This window comes from Macaca thibetana, chromosome 8 (assembly GCF_024542745.1).
Source record: "Macaca thibetana thibetana isolate TM-01 chromosome 8, ASM2454274v1, whole genome shotgun sequence".
Lineage (NCBI taxonomy): Eukaryota > Metazoa > Chordata > Mammalia > Primates > Cercopithecidae > Macaca > Macaca thibetana.
In genome coordinates, this window is record NC_065585.1 from 90,873,328 (window position 1) to 90,893,061 (window position 19,734).

Sequence of the window (19,734 nt, forward strand, 5' to 3'; positions counted from 1 at the left end):
GGCAAAATTCCCTTGTGAATACATCTGAACCTGTTGTTTTTGGTGGGGTAATTATTTGATAGCTTTCTCTATGTCTTCTACAGAAATTGGTCATTTGAGGCTTTCTATCTCAAATGGTGATAATTTTGGTAATCTGTATTTTCTCTGGGAATTATTGTATTGAAGCTTTTACATTTATTTTCATAGAAGAGTGTAATCTTATTAAATCTTATGCTTCAAATTTTCTTTCTCTATTTCCATATTATGTCCCCATGTCATTTCTTAGTTTGTTTATTTGTGCTTTCTGCTTTTTTTATTCCTTGATTAATTAGTGTTTCTCCCCCGTTTTGTTAATTTTTTTCAGAGTCAGGATTTTCATATTAATTGATCTATAGTTTTTCTGTTCTCTACCTTAATTTCTGTTTTTGCCTTTATTATATTCTTCCTTTACTCTTTTTTGTTGTTTACTTTGTTCTTTTTCTAGCATTTCGAACTGAGAGTTTTAACTTATTTCAATTCTTCTATTAAGAAGAAATAATTATTGGCTGGGCATGGTGGCTCACGCCTGTAATCCCAGCACTTTGGGAGTCTGAGGTGTGTGGGTCATGAGGTCAAGAGTTTGAGACCAGCCTGGCCAACATGGTGAAACCCCTTCTCAACTGAAAATACAAAATTAGCCAGGTGTGGTGGTGCACGCCTAATCCCGGCTACTGGGAGGCTGAGAGGCAGGAGAATCAGTTGAACCTGGGAGGTGGAGGTTGCAGTCAGACGAGATTGTGCCATTGCACTGCTGCCTGGGCAAAAAGAGAGAAACTCTAACCCCCCCAAAAGAAAAGTATTTAAATATATGCATTTTCCTTTGATTACTGCTTAAAGCATATCCCTTCAGCTCTGATATGTAGTGATTTAGGATTTTCTTAATTCAGTTTCTGTGTTCCCTTTCACAGAGGGTTAATATTTATATTTTAATTTTCAGGCAGAAATGCTTAAAACATTTTGTTAAAGATTTCAAACGTTATCATGTTTTAAAAACATTTCTACTTTATGGAATTTACTGATACTTTTTTTATTAGTATATGATCAATTTTATAAATGTACCAGGTGTACTTGAGAAGATGTATTCTTTCTTAAGGGGTGTAAGTTTGATTTATATTTATCAGATCTACTTTATTGATGATGTTATTATTTAGGATACAGGTTTTCTATACCTTTTTGTCTACTTTTTTCTTGGTCTGCTTTTTTTTGTACTAAGAGTGGTATGTTAAACGTCTCCCCCTTATAAATGCATTTTTTACTATTCTAATATCTTTTGTAGTTTTCACTTTATAAAGGTGGATGCTGTATGTAGTGCATATATACACATTAGTGTTATATTTACAGTGAATTGTGGTATTTATCGTTCAAAGTGTCCCTTTTATCATACTTAATACATTTTGGCTTAAATTATACTTTAATACTGGTATGGCAACTCATGGCTTCTTGTTTCTACTTGTCTGCATATCTTTATTTGCCTGTCCCTTTTTTAGGTGAATCATTTTGTTCTAGGTAAGTCTTTTGTATACAGTATAGATTTGGGTCTTGTTTGTGAGTTGAAACCCCTTTTTCTTTTAATAGGTGAATTAAACCATCCACATTTATGAATATTACTAAGAAATTCGATCTCAACTGTCATACTGTGTTATAATTACTGTGTGCATTACTATGTTATTCTTTATTATGTGTTTTTTTTGCATTTGCATTAAACTTTTTTGGCATTTAGGAAGTTTTCTGTGTTCTATTGGTTATCTTTGTATTTATATCCCTTTAATGCTGTTAATCCCTGTTTTATTCATTTATAATTTCATTTGTCATTTTTAATAGTATTTTTTGATTTGCAACAATCAATGAATTTATTCTACTTTTCCTCTCTTCTCATTTTTAGTGGCTATTTTTTACTTTGTCAGGACATACAACATTTATTACTATTCTACCCTTGTTCCCACTTTTGTTTTGTTATATTAAATTTTCACCACTGGGTCTTTTGCTAAAGTTTTCCCAGGGATCTCTTGATTAGATGAAGCTTATCTGCTAGTAGGTTCCTCAAGAATGTCTTATGTGTACAGTAGTCTTTAAATTTTTGCATTAAAATTTTTTCCTGTAATCTTAAAGAGCAGCTTGGCTGATACAGGATCTCTGGTTCACAGTTCTTTGACTTTTGAGTCTGTTCTCTGTTGAACACCGTATAATTTAGTTTTAAATTTTGAGACCATTTTGCTCTTTTCTTTCATTTCTTTCCTGAGTTCCATCAGCTATGTTTAAATTTTCCCTTATTAGGGGCACATTTCTTAGTTTTGGTTTTGAATTTCTGATTCAAGGTGGTATTTTATTTTTCCAGATGTTTGAGGATATTTAATTCAGTTTGCGTTGTTATGTTACAGTTTTGTTTTGCAATTTTTTTGGGGGAGAGAAATTTCATCACCTGCGATATTTTGATGTGCGTCTTTTGGTTTCTTTTTATGGTAGTTTTGTATCTGTGTGGGGTTCTTTCATCTATTCATATCATGGGTTTGGGTGGTTTATAATATTCCTCACTCAAGAGTACCGTTTTTTTTTCTTCTTTTTTTCTTTGATACATGGTCTCACTTTGTTACCCAGGCTGGAGTTCAGTGGTGCAATCTCAGCAATGATTGCAACCTCCACCTCCCAAGTTTAATTGATTCTCTTGCCTCAGCCTCCAGAGTAGTAGCTGGGATTACAGGCTTGTGCCACCGTGCCCAACTAATTTTTGTACTTTTAGTAGAGGTGGGATTTCGCCATGTGGCCCAGGCTGGTCTCGAAATACTAGCCTCAAGAAATCTCCCTGCCTTGGCTCCCAGAATTCTGGGATTCAGGTGTGAGCCATCGCACCCGGACTCACTCTCTCTCTTTTTTTTTGAGATGGAGTCTCGCTTCATTGACCAGGCTGGAGTGCAGTGGCATGATCTCCGCTCACTACAGCCTCTACCTCCTGGGTTGAAACGAGTCTCCTGCCTCAGCCTCCTGAGTAGCTGGGACTACAGGCATGCCCCACCTTGCCCAGCTAATTTTGTTGTATTTTTAGTAGAGACAGGGTTCACCATGTTGGTCAGGGTAGTCTCGAACTCATGACCTCAAGTTATCCACCTGCCTCTGCCTCCCAAAGTGCTGGAATTACAGGCATGAGCTACTGTGCCTGGCCTCTCTCTCTCTTTTTTTTTTTCCTGGTGAGATGCAGTTTGTCTGTTTTATTCTCTCTCTCCCCCCTTCCTTTCTTTTCTTTCTTCTTTCTTTTTTTTTTTTTGAGACAGAGTTTTGCTCTTGTCATCCAGGCTGGAGTGCAGTGGCACAATCTCGGCTCACTGCAACCTCTGCCTCCTGGGCTCAAGCAATCCTCCTGCCTCAGCCTCCCGAGTAGTGGGATTACAAGCGTGTGCTACCACGCCTGGCTAATTTTTGTATTTTTAGTAGAGACAGGATTTCATCACATTGGCCAGGCTGGACTCAAACTCCTGACCTCAGGTGATCCACCCGCCTTGGCCTCCCAAAGTTCTGGGATTACAGGTGTGAGCCACTGCACCCGGCCTCTTTTGTTTGGTTTTCTTTTTTTTTTTTTTTTTTTTTTTTTTTTTTGAGATGGAGTCTCGCTCTGTCACCCGGGCTGGAGTGCAGTGGCCAGATCTCAGCTCACTGCAAGCTCCGCCTCCCGGGTTTACGCCATTCTCCTGCCTCAGCCTCCCGAGTAGCTGGGACTACAGGCGCCCGCCAACTCACCCGGCTAGTTTTTTTTGTATTTTTTAGTAGAGACGGGGTTTCACCGTGTTACCAGGATGGTCTCGATCTCCTGACCTCATGATCCACCCGTCTCGGCCTCCCAAAGTGCTGGGATTACAGGCTTGAGCCACCGCGCCCGGCCCTTTTTTTTTTTTTTGAGACAAGCTCTCACTCTGTCACCCAGGCTGGAGTGCAATGGTGCCATTATAGTGCACTGTAACCTTGAGCTCTTGGGCTCAAACAATCCTCCCACCTAAGCCTCTTGAGTAGCTGGAACTACAGGCGCTTACCACCACACCTTGTTAATTAAAAAAAAGTTTTAGTTGTAGAGATAAGAGTCTCATTATATGCCAAGGCTGGCAGTTTCTTTAATAGATGACTTTCTTTTGGTGGGGGCAGATTGTATGTCCTTGGATTTTTTTTTTTTTTTTGGTCTCATTTTGTCTTGCAGAACCCTGAAGTTTCCTCTTTTGCTTCCTTTTCTGCCACCCAATCTCCTAAAGATGCTTTTTCTTCTTCTTCTTCTTTTTTTTTTTTATACTTTATTATCTCTCAAAAATGATGCCTTTCCAAGACTGCTCCCTGCTCCCTGTAGCCTGTGCTCTGGTCTACCAGTAGTCTTTTTCAGTTTCTTCGTAGTTAGAGTTTATTTTATTTTATGGTGGTAATTGTAGATCCACCTTAGAACTTCTTCCTTTCTATGCCCATATCCTTCCTTCTACACACATTTTTCAGATGCATCTTTTTTTTTTTTTTTTTTTGAGACGGAGTCTTGTTCTGTCGCCCAGACTGGAGTGCAGTGGCCGGATCTCAGCTCACGGCAAGCTCCGCCTCGCGGGTTTACGCCATTCTCCTGCCTCAGCCTCGGGAGTAGCTGGGACTACAGGCGCCCGCCACGTCGCCCGGCTAGTTTTTTGTATTTTTTAGTAGAGACGGGGTTTCACCGTGTTAGCCAAGATGGTCTTGATCTCCTGACCTCGTGATCCGCCCGCCTCGGCCTCCCAAAGTGCTGGGATTACAGGCTTGAGCCACCACGCCCGGCCTCAGATGCATCTTATCATCCACAAAAGCTTGTGGTGGAGTATGAGAGATAGCTTTTGCTGGGACTTTGTGTTTCTTTTATTATGGTTAATTACAAATGTGGATTCTCTGTCTTGTTATCCTGAGGGCATGGGTTTCGTGTAGTTTTTTATTTGATCTTTTTGTTAACCTTTATTTATGAAAGATCAGTGGAGAGATTCAGATTTAGGTAACTGGTATTATTCTCATCTACCAATTCAATGTATGTATATGTATGTGTGTATATATATACACACACACTATATACAAAGTATATATATACACTATGTATACAAAGTATATATGTATACAAAGCATATGTACACTGTGTATACACTATACACACACTATATACAAAGTATATATATGCACTATACAAAGTATATATATACACTACTATGTATACAAAGTATATATGTATACAAAGCATATATTACACTATACACACACACTATATACAAAGTATATATACACACTGTGTATACAAAGTATATATACACACTGTATACAAAGTATATATATACACTGTATACAAAGCATGTATACAAAGCATGTAAACAAAGCATATATACACACTATGTGTACAAAGTATATATATACTGTATATATACAAAGTGTATATATATACAAAGTGTGTGTGTATATATATACTTTTTATATACAATGTGTGTGTGTATATATGTTTTTTATATATATATGTGTATATATATGCTTTTTTTTTTTTTTTTTTTTGAGATAGAGTCTTACTCTGTTGCTGAGGCTGGAGTGCAGTGGCCTAATCTCGGCTCACTGTAACCTCCACCCACCAGGTTCAAGCGATTCTGCTGCCTCAGCTTCTGAAGTCACTGAGACTACAGGCACATGCCACCACGCCCAGCTAATTTTTGCATTTTCAGTAGAGATGGGGTTTCACCATGTTGGCCAGGCTGGTCTCGAACTCCTGACCTCAAGTGATCTGCTTGTCTCAGCCTCCTAAAGTGCTGGGACTACAGGTGTGAGCCACAGTGCCTGGCCCAATGTATATATTTTTATTTTTTTAATTTTATTTTTGTTTTCTTGAGACAGGGGTTTGCTCTGTTACCCAGGCTAAAGTGCAGTAGTGTGATCACAGCTCACTGCAGCCTCGAACTCCTGGGTTCAAGTGATCTTCCCACCTCAGTCTCTTGAGTAGCTGCGACCATAGGTGTGTGCCACCACACCTGGCTAATTTTTTATTTTTTTGTAGAGATGGGGTATCACTATGTTGCCCAGGCTGGTCTTGAACTCCTGGGCTCAAGCAGCCCTCCCACTTGGCCTGTCAAAGTGCTAGGATTACAGGTGTGAGGTACTGCACCTGGCCCTCATTATAGTTTAGCAATTGATTTTATTTGTAAAATTTTAGTTACATGGAGAAGTTTATATATACCTTTATCATTCAATTCCTTGTGCTATTTATAATAATTTTCTATTTTTAATCCTATCATTTCATCCTTATCACTTCTGAACAAAATGCTTTTTGACAGAATTGCTTATGTTTCCTCACATGCTTAGTTTTTAGCACATGATTTTGAGGATTAAATTGTTTTCTTTGCCTGGATGTCAACAGCAGTTGCTAAGTGTACCTGACCAGAAGGATTTCTTTACCCTTATTCTCTTAAAGGTCTGTAACCTGGTACCTCTACCAATGAAGCAATGATGGCTCATCTGAATTTTGGATTCCTTGATAAAATCATTGTCACAACTCCTTCAAATTGTTATTCTAAACAATAATGACTCATTACCTAAGGAGATAGTAGGCTATTCCTCAAATAGGTAATTATTAGTGTAGACCAATATTAACCAAAAAAACAAAAAAACAAAAAACACTATATTTAAAAATAATTAAATGTTAATCTGAAAATAGGAATTTTTTGTTTATGTGGTTATTTGTGCTTTTAGAAAGTATTAAGACCCACAGATCACCGCTAAAGAACTTAACATAACCAAATACCACCTGTTCCCCAGTAACCTAGGGAAATAAAATAAATAAATACATTAATAAAAGTTTAATCAGAAAAAGTATTACTATTGCTGATATGGTGGTGTAGTAAAAGAATTTTGAAAAAAGTATTGCTATTTAACAACTGTATTCACATAATGAACCAGAAGGTGGATCTCAGCCAGTGATAGAGAAAATTTAAGTGAGTGGTGAAGTTTTAATAATTGGAACTAAGAATTTTCTCTTACTCAGATCCTATGTCCACTGGTAGTATGTGCTGTTTTCTGCTGTCTTTATTTATCCCAAGTTTTATTTATCCCGTGATATGCTAAGAAGTAACTTGAACATTTAAGATTCATTTAATTCTCTGTTTCCCTTGCCTATTTGTTAGTAGTTCAAGGTGTATCTAGACCTACTTTGCGCTCTTCCTGCTCCCTTTCCGATTTTGATTTCCCTTGTGTGGCAGCCAGGTGCTCACACTTGGGTGTTGGTGGTGGGTGTAGACCTGCTACATTGGGAGTAACAGGTCAGAGGTGCAGGCCGAGAAGTGTAACTTGTAGTCTTACACTTTGTGATTTAAAATAATCATAATCATTAAAGGTGATTTTTTTAGTAAAATATCTGTCCCTACTACCATCCCTACCCCCTGCCCCGTAGTAATAATGACAGGCAAATCACACATACACACACTGAAAAAAGAAAGAACACAGACTGATGGGAGGTTGAGAAGTGGTGCACAATTGTTACATTCTTTAGCAAAATGTGTTCTGATTGGTGATACCATTTCTTTTCTTTTTTAGGAAAATCATCAGCGTGTTAGCATTTTCTTTGACTACGCAAGACGTAGCAAGAACACTGCGTGGCCCTACTTTCTGCCAATGTTGAATCGCCAGGATCCCTTTACTGTTTATATGGTAAATTTTGAATTGATTGGATTCTTTTTTAAAAATTTTTTTAAGGAGAGAGGGTCTCACTATGTTGCCAAGGCTGGCCTTGAACTTCAGGGCTCAAGCAATCCACCTGCCTTGGCCTCCTAAAGTGCTGGGATTACGGGTGTGAGCCACTGCCCCCAATTGGATTTTTTTTTTTTTTTTTAAATACAAAGAAGAAAGGTTTTTATTTAAAAAATTTTGTTTAAAATTGACAGAATTGTGATTACATTCTCATTTAGGTAAGAAAGAAACCTGGGCCTTTTATGTCCGTTCCCGTAGGAGTAACTACTGTGCCCTTTATGACATAGTAACCTGTCCGTTCCCATAGGCGTAACTACTATGACATTAGCTTTCCGTATCGGTGTTCAGTAGAGAAAAGGACATTGGGAGTTGGAAGGAGATAGGGTTGCTCTGACGCAGTTAAGGTTTTGTGGACTGCAAGGAGTGCATCAAAGCCTGTGGAGAATTCTCACATGTACAGTGTTTGTAGTGGGGTTAATCACATTTTACTATATAGAAATTAAATTTTACTTTGAAGCAGCGACTGTGTTTCATTTTTATTTTAAGTAATTACTTGATTGCTTTTCAATATCTTAAATGCACTCTTGTTTTTTTTTTTTTTTTGAGGCGGAGTCTCACTGTGTTGCCAGACTGAAGTGCAGTTGCGCGATCTCGGCTCACTGCAACCTCCGTCTCCCAAGTTCAAGCGATTCTTCTGCCTCAGCCTCCCCAGTAGCTGAGATTACAGGCATGCACCACCACGCCCAGCTAATTTTTGTATCTATAGTAGAGACAAGGTTTCACCATGTTGGCCAGGCTGGTCTTGAACTCCTGACCTTGTGATCCATCTGCCTTAGCCTCCTAGAAAGCTGGGATTACGGGCGTGAGCCACCACACCCAGCATACATTCCTGTTTTAAACGTAGGCTATGTTTGGAAGCCCTAGTACTAAAGAATCTTTCGTGGAGTCTGAAAGCAGGGTTGAGAGAATAAACCTTTGTACAAACAGGCGTTCTCTATTTCCATTGGGGAGTGGGCTACGGGCTGGGGATGGCAGGAGCTGTTGGGGGGCATGTAGCTCCAGAGGCTGCTTGTTTCAGTAGATGTTTTTAAAAGTTTTCAAATCAGGGGCCACTGGCAGTGAAACATTTTTGAACATGTATGTTGTCTCACTCCCTCCCTCCCTCCTTCCACATGTATATGTATTCATATGGCATAGTTATATATTGTATTCATATAGTATATTTATATGTTGTGGACATTATGAAATATCTATAAAAAGAGAAATTAAGGAGGACTGATGAAATACACTGTATTTTAAAGAATATTTTTTTAAAAGCCAGTAATATATTTCCCTCTTTAAAATTGTAGAGGTTTGTTGTCTTCACTGGTTTAAATGTCCTCCTAATGGTATAACAACAAAACTGACAAATACATTAAACAAATATACACTTAGGGAATGGTTCATTATTACTGTGCGGCCAAATCCATGTTAACTTCTTGATGATTTCATTTACTTTTGGCCAATCTTTCACATTCTGAGGGAGACTCCCATTGGTTTACCATGTGCTGATAAAGAGCTTATGCTAGCTTATGCTCTTGTTCCTTTGTCTTGTGCATGCACTGCTGATGATATTTTCAATCCTTGGCCTCCTAACAGTAATCCTTTTAAGTCAGTTGTCTATTTTGTGACAGTAAGATGAGTTTAAACTAGATAATGTATTTATAAATTCATTTAGCTGGGCATGTGAAAACCTCAGCATGTCACAACTCAATGAGCAAGTAAAGGCGCCCCTGTTAGTCCCTATGTTGTGGAATTTCAAATACACCAGAACACTTAAGTGTCTAACGTTCTGACCTTGGAAGTGCACCTGTCAGTCTGGTTTGCTGTATTCAAATGTAAGAACAAACATGAGTCTACCAGCATGGGAAATTATTTTGAGGTTAGCTAGTGTAGCCTTTCATTCTCTACTGGGATGAATTATTGCTGAATGATTTGGAGTTTTAAGACAGTGATTTGCTTTCAGTTCTGATAGAATATTTATTAAATTGGTTTGTGTATGGAGAACTAGTACTTTATATTGTCTATTTAATTTAAAAAATGGTTAGTTTTATAGCTTGAAGAAAATGGAGAGATCTTTGAGGAGAAAGGATATTTATTTATGTTGGGAGAGATGACTAATACCTATGATGTATATTATCCTAAGAAATGGAATTTTTTTTTTTTTTTTTTTTTTTTTGAGACGGAGTCTGGCTCTGTCGCCCAGGCTGGAGTGCAGTGGCCGGATCTCAGCTCACTGCAAGCTCTGCCTCCCAGGTTCACGCCATTCTCCTGCCTCCGCCTCCCGAGTAGCTGGGACTACAGGCGCCCGCCACCTCGCCCGGCTAGTTTTTTGTATTTTTTAGTAGAGACGGGGTTTCACCGTGTTAGCCAGGATGGTCTCGATCTCCTGACCTCGTGATCCGCCCGTCTCGGCCTCCCAAAGTGCTGGGATTACAGGCTTGAGCCACCGCGCCCGGCCTAGAAATGGATTTTTAAGTGTTAGAACTCCCAAGTGGCTTGGAATGAGTGTCGGAGAGCCTGGCAGTTTGTTGTAGAGATTGTTTAGATTTCTGGCAAGTGGTTTGGTGACAGTCTGCTTCTAAGGCAGATTTTTGTGTTCTGTTTTTTGCTGGTCATATAATGAATTCCAATCTTACTTTTGAAACCCAAAATAATTCAGGGAGTGTCAAGAAATTCCTAAGACCCAGCTAATTTGGGTTCACTTTGATGGAAATATTTAGAAATATATTTTTAATGTTTGTTTCAAAATATATTTTAAAAAATGAAATATAAAAACTATTATTTTTAGAGTGGTTGAGTGTTAAGAAATTGTGTAGCAAAATTGTTACAAATCCTTTTTTTAAGGTATATGATGTGATTTTTAGAATTAATGTTGCGTTCAAATGTATTTCTTATTTGTTTTCAGGCAGCAAGAATTATTGCCAAGTTAGCAGCTTGGGGAAAAGAATTGATGGAAGGCAGTGACTTAAATTACTATTTCAATTGGATAAAAACTCAGCTGAGTTCACAGGTAAAAGAAATTTTTTTAAAGTACCTTTGAAGGGAATATAACATCCATGTTCTTTTAAGCTATTTATAGTAAATATGTTAAATTACAAAAATATTTTATTAAAATAATGCCATTTTGAACTTGACAAACCAAACTACTGTCAGATATGGGTAGTGTGCTTTGCTTTTTCTTTCTTTTGACTGGCTTCGTTTCAATCCTTTCTGTCTCTTCTGCCACTTGGGGTTTCTTATTCATGCTTTTCAGGGGTCAGGGAGTACCTTTCTTCTAGGTGGCTGCCAAGATGATACAGGCTGGAGAATTGAAAGGACCCACACAGCTCCAAAGAGCACGTGCGTGTGAGGCTTCGATAAAGGAAAAGAAACGGTACAGCAGGAGAGAGCATGCCTCGGGCCGAGAGATTTCCAGGTGCAGCTCCCTCGGCTGCCCCAGGATTGTGAACCACCAAGATTTGTGCGGGAAATCTTGGTTTTGGGAGAGCTCTCTGAAAGTTTCGAGTGAGATCTTCTATGCCCTTTTGGTTACATAACTAGGCTAAGCTGTCTAACCGATTACACTAATAAACAAACTGGTCCTGGGTGCCACCAGGGGCATTTTAAACTGCAAACAGCATGTTCTAGATCTTTATTAGCTAACCTGCTTGTCCTTGTCTGGCCGAGTCCCTCCCATGCTTCCAGCTCCCCCTGGGTGAGCCTGGAGCTGTCCAGTCCAGCTGCAAGAGGACAGTGTCCCACACAGTGGCTCGTTCTCACAATTTCCCAGTTTCAGGGTGGGATTAGTTAGGCCTAACGAACTACTTGAAGCACGCCTACTGGTCATCTTGGTTGCTTGCAGGCCTTTCTAGCTCTCTGTCTTCGGGAGGAAAATAGCCTGCAGGTGTGATGGCTTGGAAAATGACAAGTTTTCTGTTTTGTCTTCATGTTTCCTCAGGATAGGGCAAAAGATAGGACACAAATGATGGTTCTGCGGAATGATAGGTTCAGGCTTACGGGGATGAAGTGTAGTAGGTATGAAGAGGTGTGGTGTTTGATACTCAGAAGAGGAGAGAACTAAAGGTGGACAGGGGAGGAGGATTCTGGAGATGAAAAGGTAGAAGGGAATGAGATTTTGATGTGAGGGTGACCTAGAGGAGGAATGGGACCAGGGGAAACAATATTGGTAGGTTGTTAGATTACAAATAAATGTCTATTCGAAATTTTTTGAAAGTTGCTATTTAGATTTCAGGTGACTTTATTAACAGATTTTAGTTTGAGGCATAAGAAAGACACCATATTTTGCTTAGATTTACTTTTTGTCTTGTTGCCTGCCTTTTTTAGGGGAGCCTAATTGCCATTTATATTTGGATAGAGATATTTTAGAGTTTTTTGATCAAAATCTTTTTTATGTTAATAACATCAATTTTAACTGGTTTGGGGCTTGGTTTTAAAAAGTGTTTTTACAAGAGCCACCATTTTATTGAGTTTGTGAGGTATTTAAAAAACAAGCTATTTAAAACGTAAGAAACAAGCTTGTGAAAGTGAGATTTAAAATTTCTAAATGTAGCATGTCATTTGGGATCAGAATGTTAGTTAAATAGGATACACCTCTCCCTTTTTTCCTACTTTGAAATGATCTCTCCCCTTTAATAAACTTAATTCCAGGCCTGGTGTGGTGGCTTATGCCTGTAATCCTAGCGCTTTGGGAGGCTGAGGCACGCCAATTGCTTGAGCCCAGGAGTTTGAGATCAGCTGGGGCAACATGGCAAAACCCTATCTTTACAGAAAATAGAAAAATTAGCTGAGTGTGGTGGTGCACACCTGTAGTTCCAGCTACTCAGCAGGAGGCAGGAGGATCACTTGAGCCTGAGGAGGTTGAGGCTGCAGTGAGCTGTTATCACGCCACTGCACTCCACCCTGACAGTATGAGACTCTTGTCTCAAAAACAAAGAAAAAGCAACAAAAAAATCCCCAGAAAAACAAAACTTCATTCTGGGGTAATGTTAGCTTTCAAGTATAGTGGTAATAAGGCTCTGTAGCTGAATTCATAAAGTGAAAATTGGTAGGGAAGAATGGATGCTGTGGCATGCTCCTAGCTTTTGGGGCACTTTTACCTTAGACTTTTCCTCCTAGGAATAACATATACGTTGTGCCTCTCAGGTGACTGTCACTTCTGGAATGATTGACCATGCTTGTGACGATGTCCAACAACTGGGTGGAATATTTCTCTCATCACTAGTGGAAGTAAATATTTCAATGTCTAGAATAGTTTTCATTAGAATTGAGCTTTTTATAGATAAATGCTCTTCAAGAATTTTCTGCATCTTTTTAGTGCACTCTTTTTATCACAGAGTCTTTGGCTTTAAGTTGTGGACTTTAAGTTGTGCAATGCCTCTGCTTTGCGGGTCCTTCTGCTGCAGGGGACCTCTTCAGGGTACCCAGGCTTAGCCTGGCCTTGCTTCTCAGTCTGGCTACTGCTTCTGCTTGGCTCTCATTGCACTGTCCCTCTTGCTGCGGGCAGGTACTTCTTCGTAGCCTTCTATCATGATTAAAATCCAGACTCTTCGTTTTAAAAAGTAACAATTATTTCTGATATTACTTGCTACTTTTCTCAATTGTCATGCGATAGTGCTATGTCTGGAGTGTCTCTTTTTTTTCTATCACAAGTGTTTTTCTCTCTCACAAAAAGTACCACAATTTCCTGATTCTAATAGAAATAAACTTTCAAAAGTCCAAGTTGCAAGTTTAGATGTTTTGTTCTTTGATCTTATATTGGCCTTTGAAGCCTTTTTGGGTAGTTTGGAGTGTTGCACTTGGGTTGTGGGGACTCATGCCTGTACTTCGCAGATAGTAGTTATTGAATAAATACAAAATTTCCTTTCAGAAATTCATTATTGCTTTTCTCTTGCACTTTCAGCCTCTGTCTTTAAATTTTCTTTGGTCATTTCTGTATGACATTTGAGATTTTGATTGGTCATTGTAATTCGTTAGCTTTGCTGTGGATAACCAAGTCGCATATTGTACCTTCCTGACATCAGGCACCTGTTTTTGAAAGCTTTGCTACAGAATATAGTGTGGATAGTTCAATTTAAGGCAGTCATCTTACTGGAAAAACAATTCAGTAAGTAAATCTTAAGACTTGGAAATTTACACTGGCTTTACCCATGAAATTTACCTGGAGCTTAGTAGTCAGTTTATTATTGTTCCATTTTTAGCTACTTACTGATAAATATATTATCTGGAAGAGCGTAACGATATTTAGAACATTTTATGTCATCCCCTTGCTTTTTATTGACTAGGATTAGGAATAAAATTATAGGGGAAAAATTATTACATAGAATTAGGGGAAAAATTTGCTTAGCTCCCTTTTGTAAGCTGATACATTAGGATAAAATCAAAACAAAACAAAACTAAATAATGAGTTATTTATTTCGTAATAGAAACTGCGTGGTAGCGGTGTTGCTGTTGAAACAGGAACAGTCTCTTCAAGTGATGTAAGTATATTCCTTCACTGGCCTCCTAAACATCCCCAAAATAAATTATTTTGAGTCAATATACACAAAATTTTGAAGGTGTTTACTAGTTCCCCAACTATAAATCCATGGTCACCTCCAGTTAGGTTAATTGTAATATAAACTATATATAAATATTGATAGTCTATGAGGATCATCTTTTCTGTGGTAGTCATAAGACTTGTTCTTCCCTGTTGCTCTTTTTTCCAGGTGACTTTTGTTTCAGACCTGAGAATCAAAGCAAAAATATGAATTCAGAAGCACAACTGGAGCAAATAATCATAAAATTTTCCTTTAAACTTCAATTATCTGATTAAACTGTCTAATATCTGTCTAATCAACAGGTGAACAAAAGCATCAAACATTTGAAAGAAATTCGGTTACGTTCGTTTATTTATTTATTTATTTATTTATTTATTTATTGAGACAGAGTCTAGCTCTGTCCTCTAGGCTGGAGTGCAGTGGCACAATCTCAGCTCATTGCAACCTCTGCCTGCTGGGTTCAAGTGATTCTCCTGCCTCAGCCTCCCGAGTAGCTGGGATTACAGGCATGCACCACCACGTCTGGCTAATTTTTGTATTTTTAGTAGAGATGGCCAGGCTGGTCTTGAACTCCTGGCCTCAAGTAATCTGCCTGCCTTGGTCTCCCAAGGTGCTGGGATTACAGGTGTGAGCCACCGCACCTGTAATTCAGTTCCTTGATGGCACTAAAACTGACTGCTGTACTGTGAAGCTCAAGGCTTTATGTGGAGCTACATGGTAGCCAGCCCCTTGCTCTACTTTCTTTTTTGACTAATCTCTTTCCACTTTTTTTTTTTTTTGAGATGCCTGTCACCAGGCTGGAATGCAGTGGTGTGATCTCAGCTCACTGCAACCTCCGCCTCCCAGGTTCAAGTAATTCTCCTACCTCAGCTTCCTGAGTAGCTGGGACTACAGGCGCCCGCCACCATACCCAGCAAATTTTTGTATTTTTAGTAGAGACGAGATTTCACCATGTTGGCCAGAATGGTATTGATCTCTTGACCTCATGATCCGCCCGCCTTGGCCTCCCAAAGTGCTGGGATTACAGGATTACAGGCAGGAGCCACCACACCAGGCCTTCTTTCCACATTTTTGTAGAGCCAAAAGGTTAAAGGTTAAAACTAATTATGGCTCCCCAAGTTCCTTTCTTGGCTAAAGTTATGTTTTCCATTTGGGAATGGCTTAACTTTGCTGTGCTGTAGGAATAGCTCAGGAATTGGAAGTAAGTTTGGACAAGTTAACAATGTTCATGATGAGAGCCAGTTAATAGAAAGACAGGGAAAATGGAGACAGAAACAGAAGTGTGTCTAGCTTCCTTTGCTGAAAGTATCTCTAGGAAACTAGGAAGCATCTTTAGAGGGTAGTTTCTGTAATCTGCCTGTAATAGACCCAAGTGAAGCTCTGTAGGAGCCATTTAATATCCCTATTGGTTACTGGTACTTCCATAATCTGAATGAATGTCACGGGTATGTATGTTCTAAGACCATAGATGGCAGCAAAATCCATTTTGAAGCTGGGCTTCTCTTGGAGCATGGGTTGAAGTGTTTGATGACTCATATGTTAGGTCAGAAAATGGCTGTTAGCCTTCTGAAGTGGAATCAGAAAAAGGTATGGAACTAGATGCGCCATCTTGGGGCCATGGTGGGCTGAGGAAATGATGGGTAAGACTTGTTTCTCAGTCAGAAGCAGATGTTTACATTGAGAATCTTTATTTTGCTTAAATTGGGAATCTTTATTTCATGTGACTTGAATTTCTACCAGCTTGAAAAATTATTTAGCTTATTTTAGACATATAAACTTATTTAAGCGATTGTCAAAGCATTTTAAGTTATTAAAAGCTTAAATAAGGAAATGCAAACTCTGCTGACATGACATCCTTATTTTGCTGCTTTCTGTGCAATGTGTTAGAAAAAAAAATTAATTGAGTTGGCAGTGTGTTGGTCTAAGTGGTTTACCTGGTAGATTCATATATATCCTAAATGGAATTCACATCAGGAGTGATTGTGAGTTAGGAAAAGATGGCCTTTGGTTTCCTACTTTCTTCCCTTTAATGACTCTTAACCCTGAACATATTTTTGGACTCCTCCTGAAGTTCTTACTTTTTTAGATGGCTGTCTACTTGAAAAGCAGACCTCCATGTGTTGAGAGTAGGGCGTCAGCCCTTCCTTTGATTCTTGTATTTCCATAGGGAAATCTTAATCTAGCAGCTAATATTCATTGAGCACTTACTCTGTGCCTGGCACTTACTCATTTTACATTTACATCGCCTTGAATATTTACACTCCCTGTTCAATATGTCATATCATTAGCCACATTTTATGGATGAGTAGTGAGACCAAACAGGAAAACATACCAACATGCCCGAGGTCACACAGAGACTCTGAAGAAATGGATTGCTTAGGGAATTACTTGTGAGGCAACTGAGTTGGAATTGCATCTTTAGGCATTCCTTAAGTCACATTGTTTACTCAGACTTTTTAAGGTATCAGTATCATATATTTAAATCATATCTTTTCAGAGTGGAGAAAAGCAGTTTGGTAAACTGCATTACAAATTATTGCCACTTGATGTCAGTATAAAACAAGTTTTACACTGCAAAATGTGAAATAAACATGATTCAACAGTCTTTTCAAAATGACCTCAGAAGCATCATTTTAAGTTGAGTGGATCATTAAAAACATTTTTTTTTTTTGAGATGGAGTCTCACTATGTCACCAGGTTGGAGTGCAGTGGCGCGATCTCAGCTCACTGCAACTTCTGCCTCCCAGGCTTAAGCGATCCTCCCACCTCAGCCCAACCACCACCGCCAACCCTTGACCCCTGTCCCGCCAGTAGCTGGGACTACAAGCACGAGCCACCATGCCTCACCAATTTTTTTTTGTATTTGGTAGAGACAAGGTCTCACTATGTTGTCTAGGCTGGCCTTGAACTCCTAAGCTCAGGCAATCTACCCGCCTTGGCCTTCCAAAGTGTTGGGATTATAGGCGTGACCCAGTGTGCCCAGTGAAACATTTTTATTTAAATGACATTAGATAAGTGGAATTTCCTTAAAGTCTATTATTTTTCTTCTCCTAATTGTGAAAATAGACATCAGATTATATGTACTTACTTTAGACTGATTCTTAAACGTGAATTGTAAGTCTTTTCTTCTGAGGAAGGCAGGATAGCGTGGAAGTGGATTGTTGTACTGATGCCCTGATGAAAGAATACTGTGACTCTGTAGCAGGATGAGCCACAGACAAAACTCCTCAGACACCGAGTTAAAGAAGGAAGGGGTTTATTTGGCCGGGGGCATTGGCAAGACTTCTGTCTCAAGAGCTGAGCTCCTCAAGTGAGCAATTCCTGTCCCTTTTAAGGGCTCACAACTCTAAGGGGGTGCATGTGAGAGAGTTGTGACTGATTGAGCAAGCAGTGGGTAGGTGACTAGGGGCTGCATGCACCGGTAATTAGATCGCAATAAAACAAGATAGGGATTTTCACAGTGCGTTTCTATACAATGTAATCTACAGATAACAGAACCAATAGGTCAGGAGTCGATCTTTAACTGCCAGGCCCAGGGTGTGGCGCCTGGCTGTCTGCCTGTGAATTTCATTTCTGCCTTTTAGTTTTTACTTCTTCTTTCTTTGGAGGCAGAAATTGGGCATAAGACAATATGAGGTGTGGTCTCCTCCCTTATTCCCCACTTTTGAGACTCTCACTCATTTTATTAGTGGAAGTTCTCACTTTCATTTTCACTACCCATGTCTTCTTGCAAAACAGATCAATAGTGATTCATACAGCACACTTGTGCATTATGGTGAACTAAGGTAGCAATGAAGCTTTTTATCATTCGAAGAAGTGCAGGTAGCAAACAAGAGAGCAGTAAGTAGGTTCCTATTACTATTACAACTCTTATTATAAGATTTTTAAATCCTCCTAGCTCTGGGAGCCATTTTCTAAACATGACCCTAGGATCAAATCTATGCCACACTTGCACGGGCATGTGTGCCAGTTTTGTCATATCTCTAACCATGTCTTCAACTGCTTGCCCTTGATTGTCTATGAGTAGGCAGCAATTAGTAAGGTTAAATTTCCTACAGACCTCTCCTTCAGCTGCTAGCAAGTAGTCGAGAGCTAATCTATTTTGATAGCATTTCTCATCTGAGTTTCTTGCCGGGCCAGAATAGTCAAGACTGTTGGTTTTATTAGTGATTATTTCTAAGACAGCTTGTAACTGTATGATTCGGTTGATCATGTAAATGGGGGTCCGATATCCCCACGAGCCATCTTGTGCCCAAGTAGCAGGCCCATAATATTGTATGATTCTCTCAGGGGGCCATTTATCATTTTTTCAATTTCTTATAGCTATGTTCTCTTTTTGCGGGATGCATAGACAGGGAAGCCCAGGAGTTCACCTGTTTTTATGGGCAGTAGGAAGAAAGATGGTTTAATAGTGCCAATAACACAACTACCTGCCCACTGGTCAGGTAATTTGGCATAAGCTCTATGCCCACATATCCAGTATAATCCAGTGGGGACTGTCCAGTCCCAGTGGGACTCCGGATGGGTTCACACAGTTTGCAACTTTGGGAATTTACTAAATGAATTTCTTTCTGTGTGATTTGAACTCCACCAAGTAACTGTTTCTGTAGTACTGTTACACAGTTTCTGTCTCAGACAACTAAGTCATCCTACGGGGTGAGTGAATTCTTTTCCTTTTCTAACTATGCAATATTGTCCAATAATTGAGGCTTTTAGGACCCAGAAATTATCAGGGTGATTCTTTTAAGCTGGGAATTCATCAGGAACTGGGTCTGTAGGTACTAATTCTCAGGCTTCCTATGTCCATTCATCTCTTATTACAGTTCCTCCACATAGATAACATGAAGTGACATTGAGAGACTGGGCTACATGCTCGGCTAATTGCAAAAACAAATTTTTGTTTTTCCTGAAATTTCTGGTACTGGCACATTTAGTTCATCATAGAAAGTTTGAAACACTGGCTCAGGAGAGCGTTTGTGAACTTCTCCTCGAACCAAGATATTTACTCGAGGATCCAGTCCGGCCCCATCGATTCCTAAGGTCACACGCTCCCCTTTTTTCCAGTGAGGATCAAGGGGATTGGTTATTACTAGCTCTAAGGGGTTACATTGTCCTTTAGGAAAGGAAGGGCCATTTTTTCCTTTTTTGAAGGTGGACTGGATCCTTTTCATCTTTTTTTTTGTTTTTTTTAATCCAAGTGGCCTAAATGACACAAGACCAGTATTTACATTTATTTCCACACAGTCCTAATTTATGACAGATGTACTTATTTTCTGCCATGTAGCGTCTTTTCTAATTAAGAGAACCACACCTTATTCCTCACTTACTGCTGTTAATGACAGCACAGGCATCAAATTGTAAGGTGACTTGTTTGGGCACCCTTTTTTCTTCTGTTTTGGCTAACACTTTACTCGTATCATTTATGAGCCCCTACCAGTCT

The 19,734-nt window shown here is 39.3% G+C and overlaps 1 protein-coding gene across 2 annotated transcripts in view; it reads left to right on the forward strand.

Annotated features, from left to right (window-relative positions):
* ATP6V1H (ATPase H+ transporting V1 subunit H) overlaps positions 1-19,734 on the forward strand; it is a 120,640-nt gene that overhangs the window by 19,646 nt on the left and 81,260 nt on the right. Inside the window, exons 5-7 of one of the 2 annotated variants that reach the window (XM_050801791.1) lie at positions 7,564-7,677; positions 10,664-10,768; positions 14,181-14,234. In XM_050801791.1, the coding sequence (XP_050657748.1) occupies positions 7,564-7,677; positions 10,664-10,768; positions 14,181-14,234 (273 nt within the window). The remainder of the gene's footprint in view (positions 1-7,563; positions 7,678-10,663; positions 10,769-14,180; positions 14,235-19,734) is intronic. The other variant, XM_050801792.1, reaches the window with a different exon arrangement.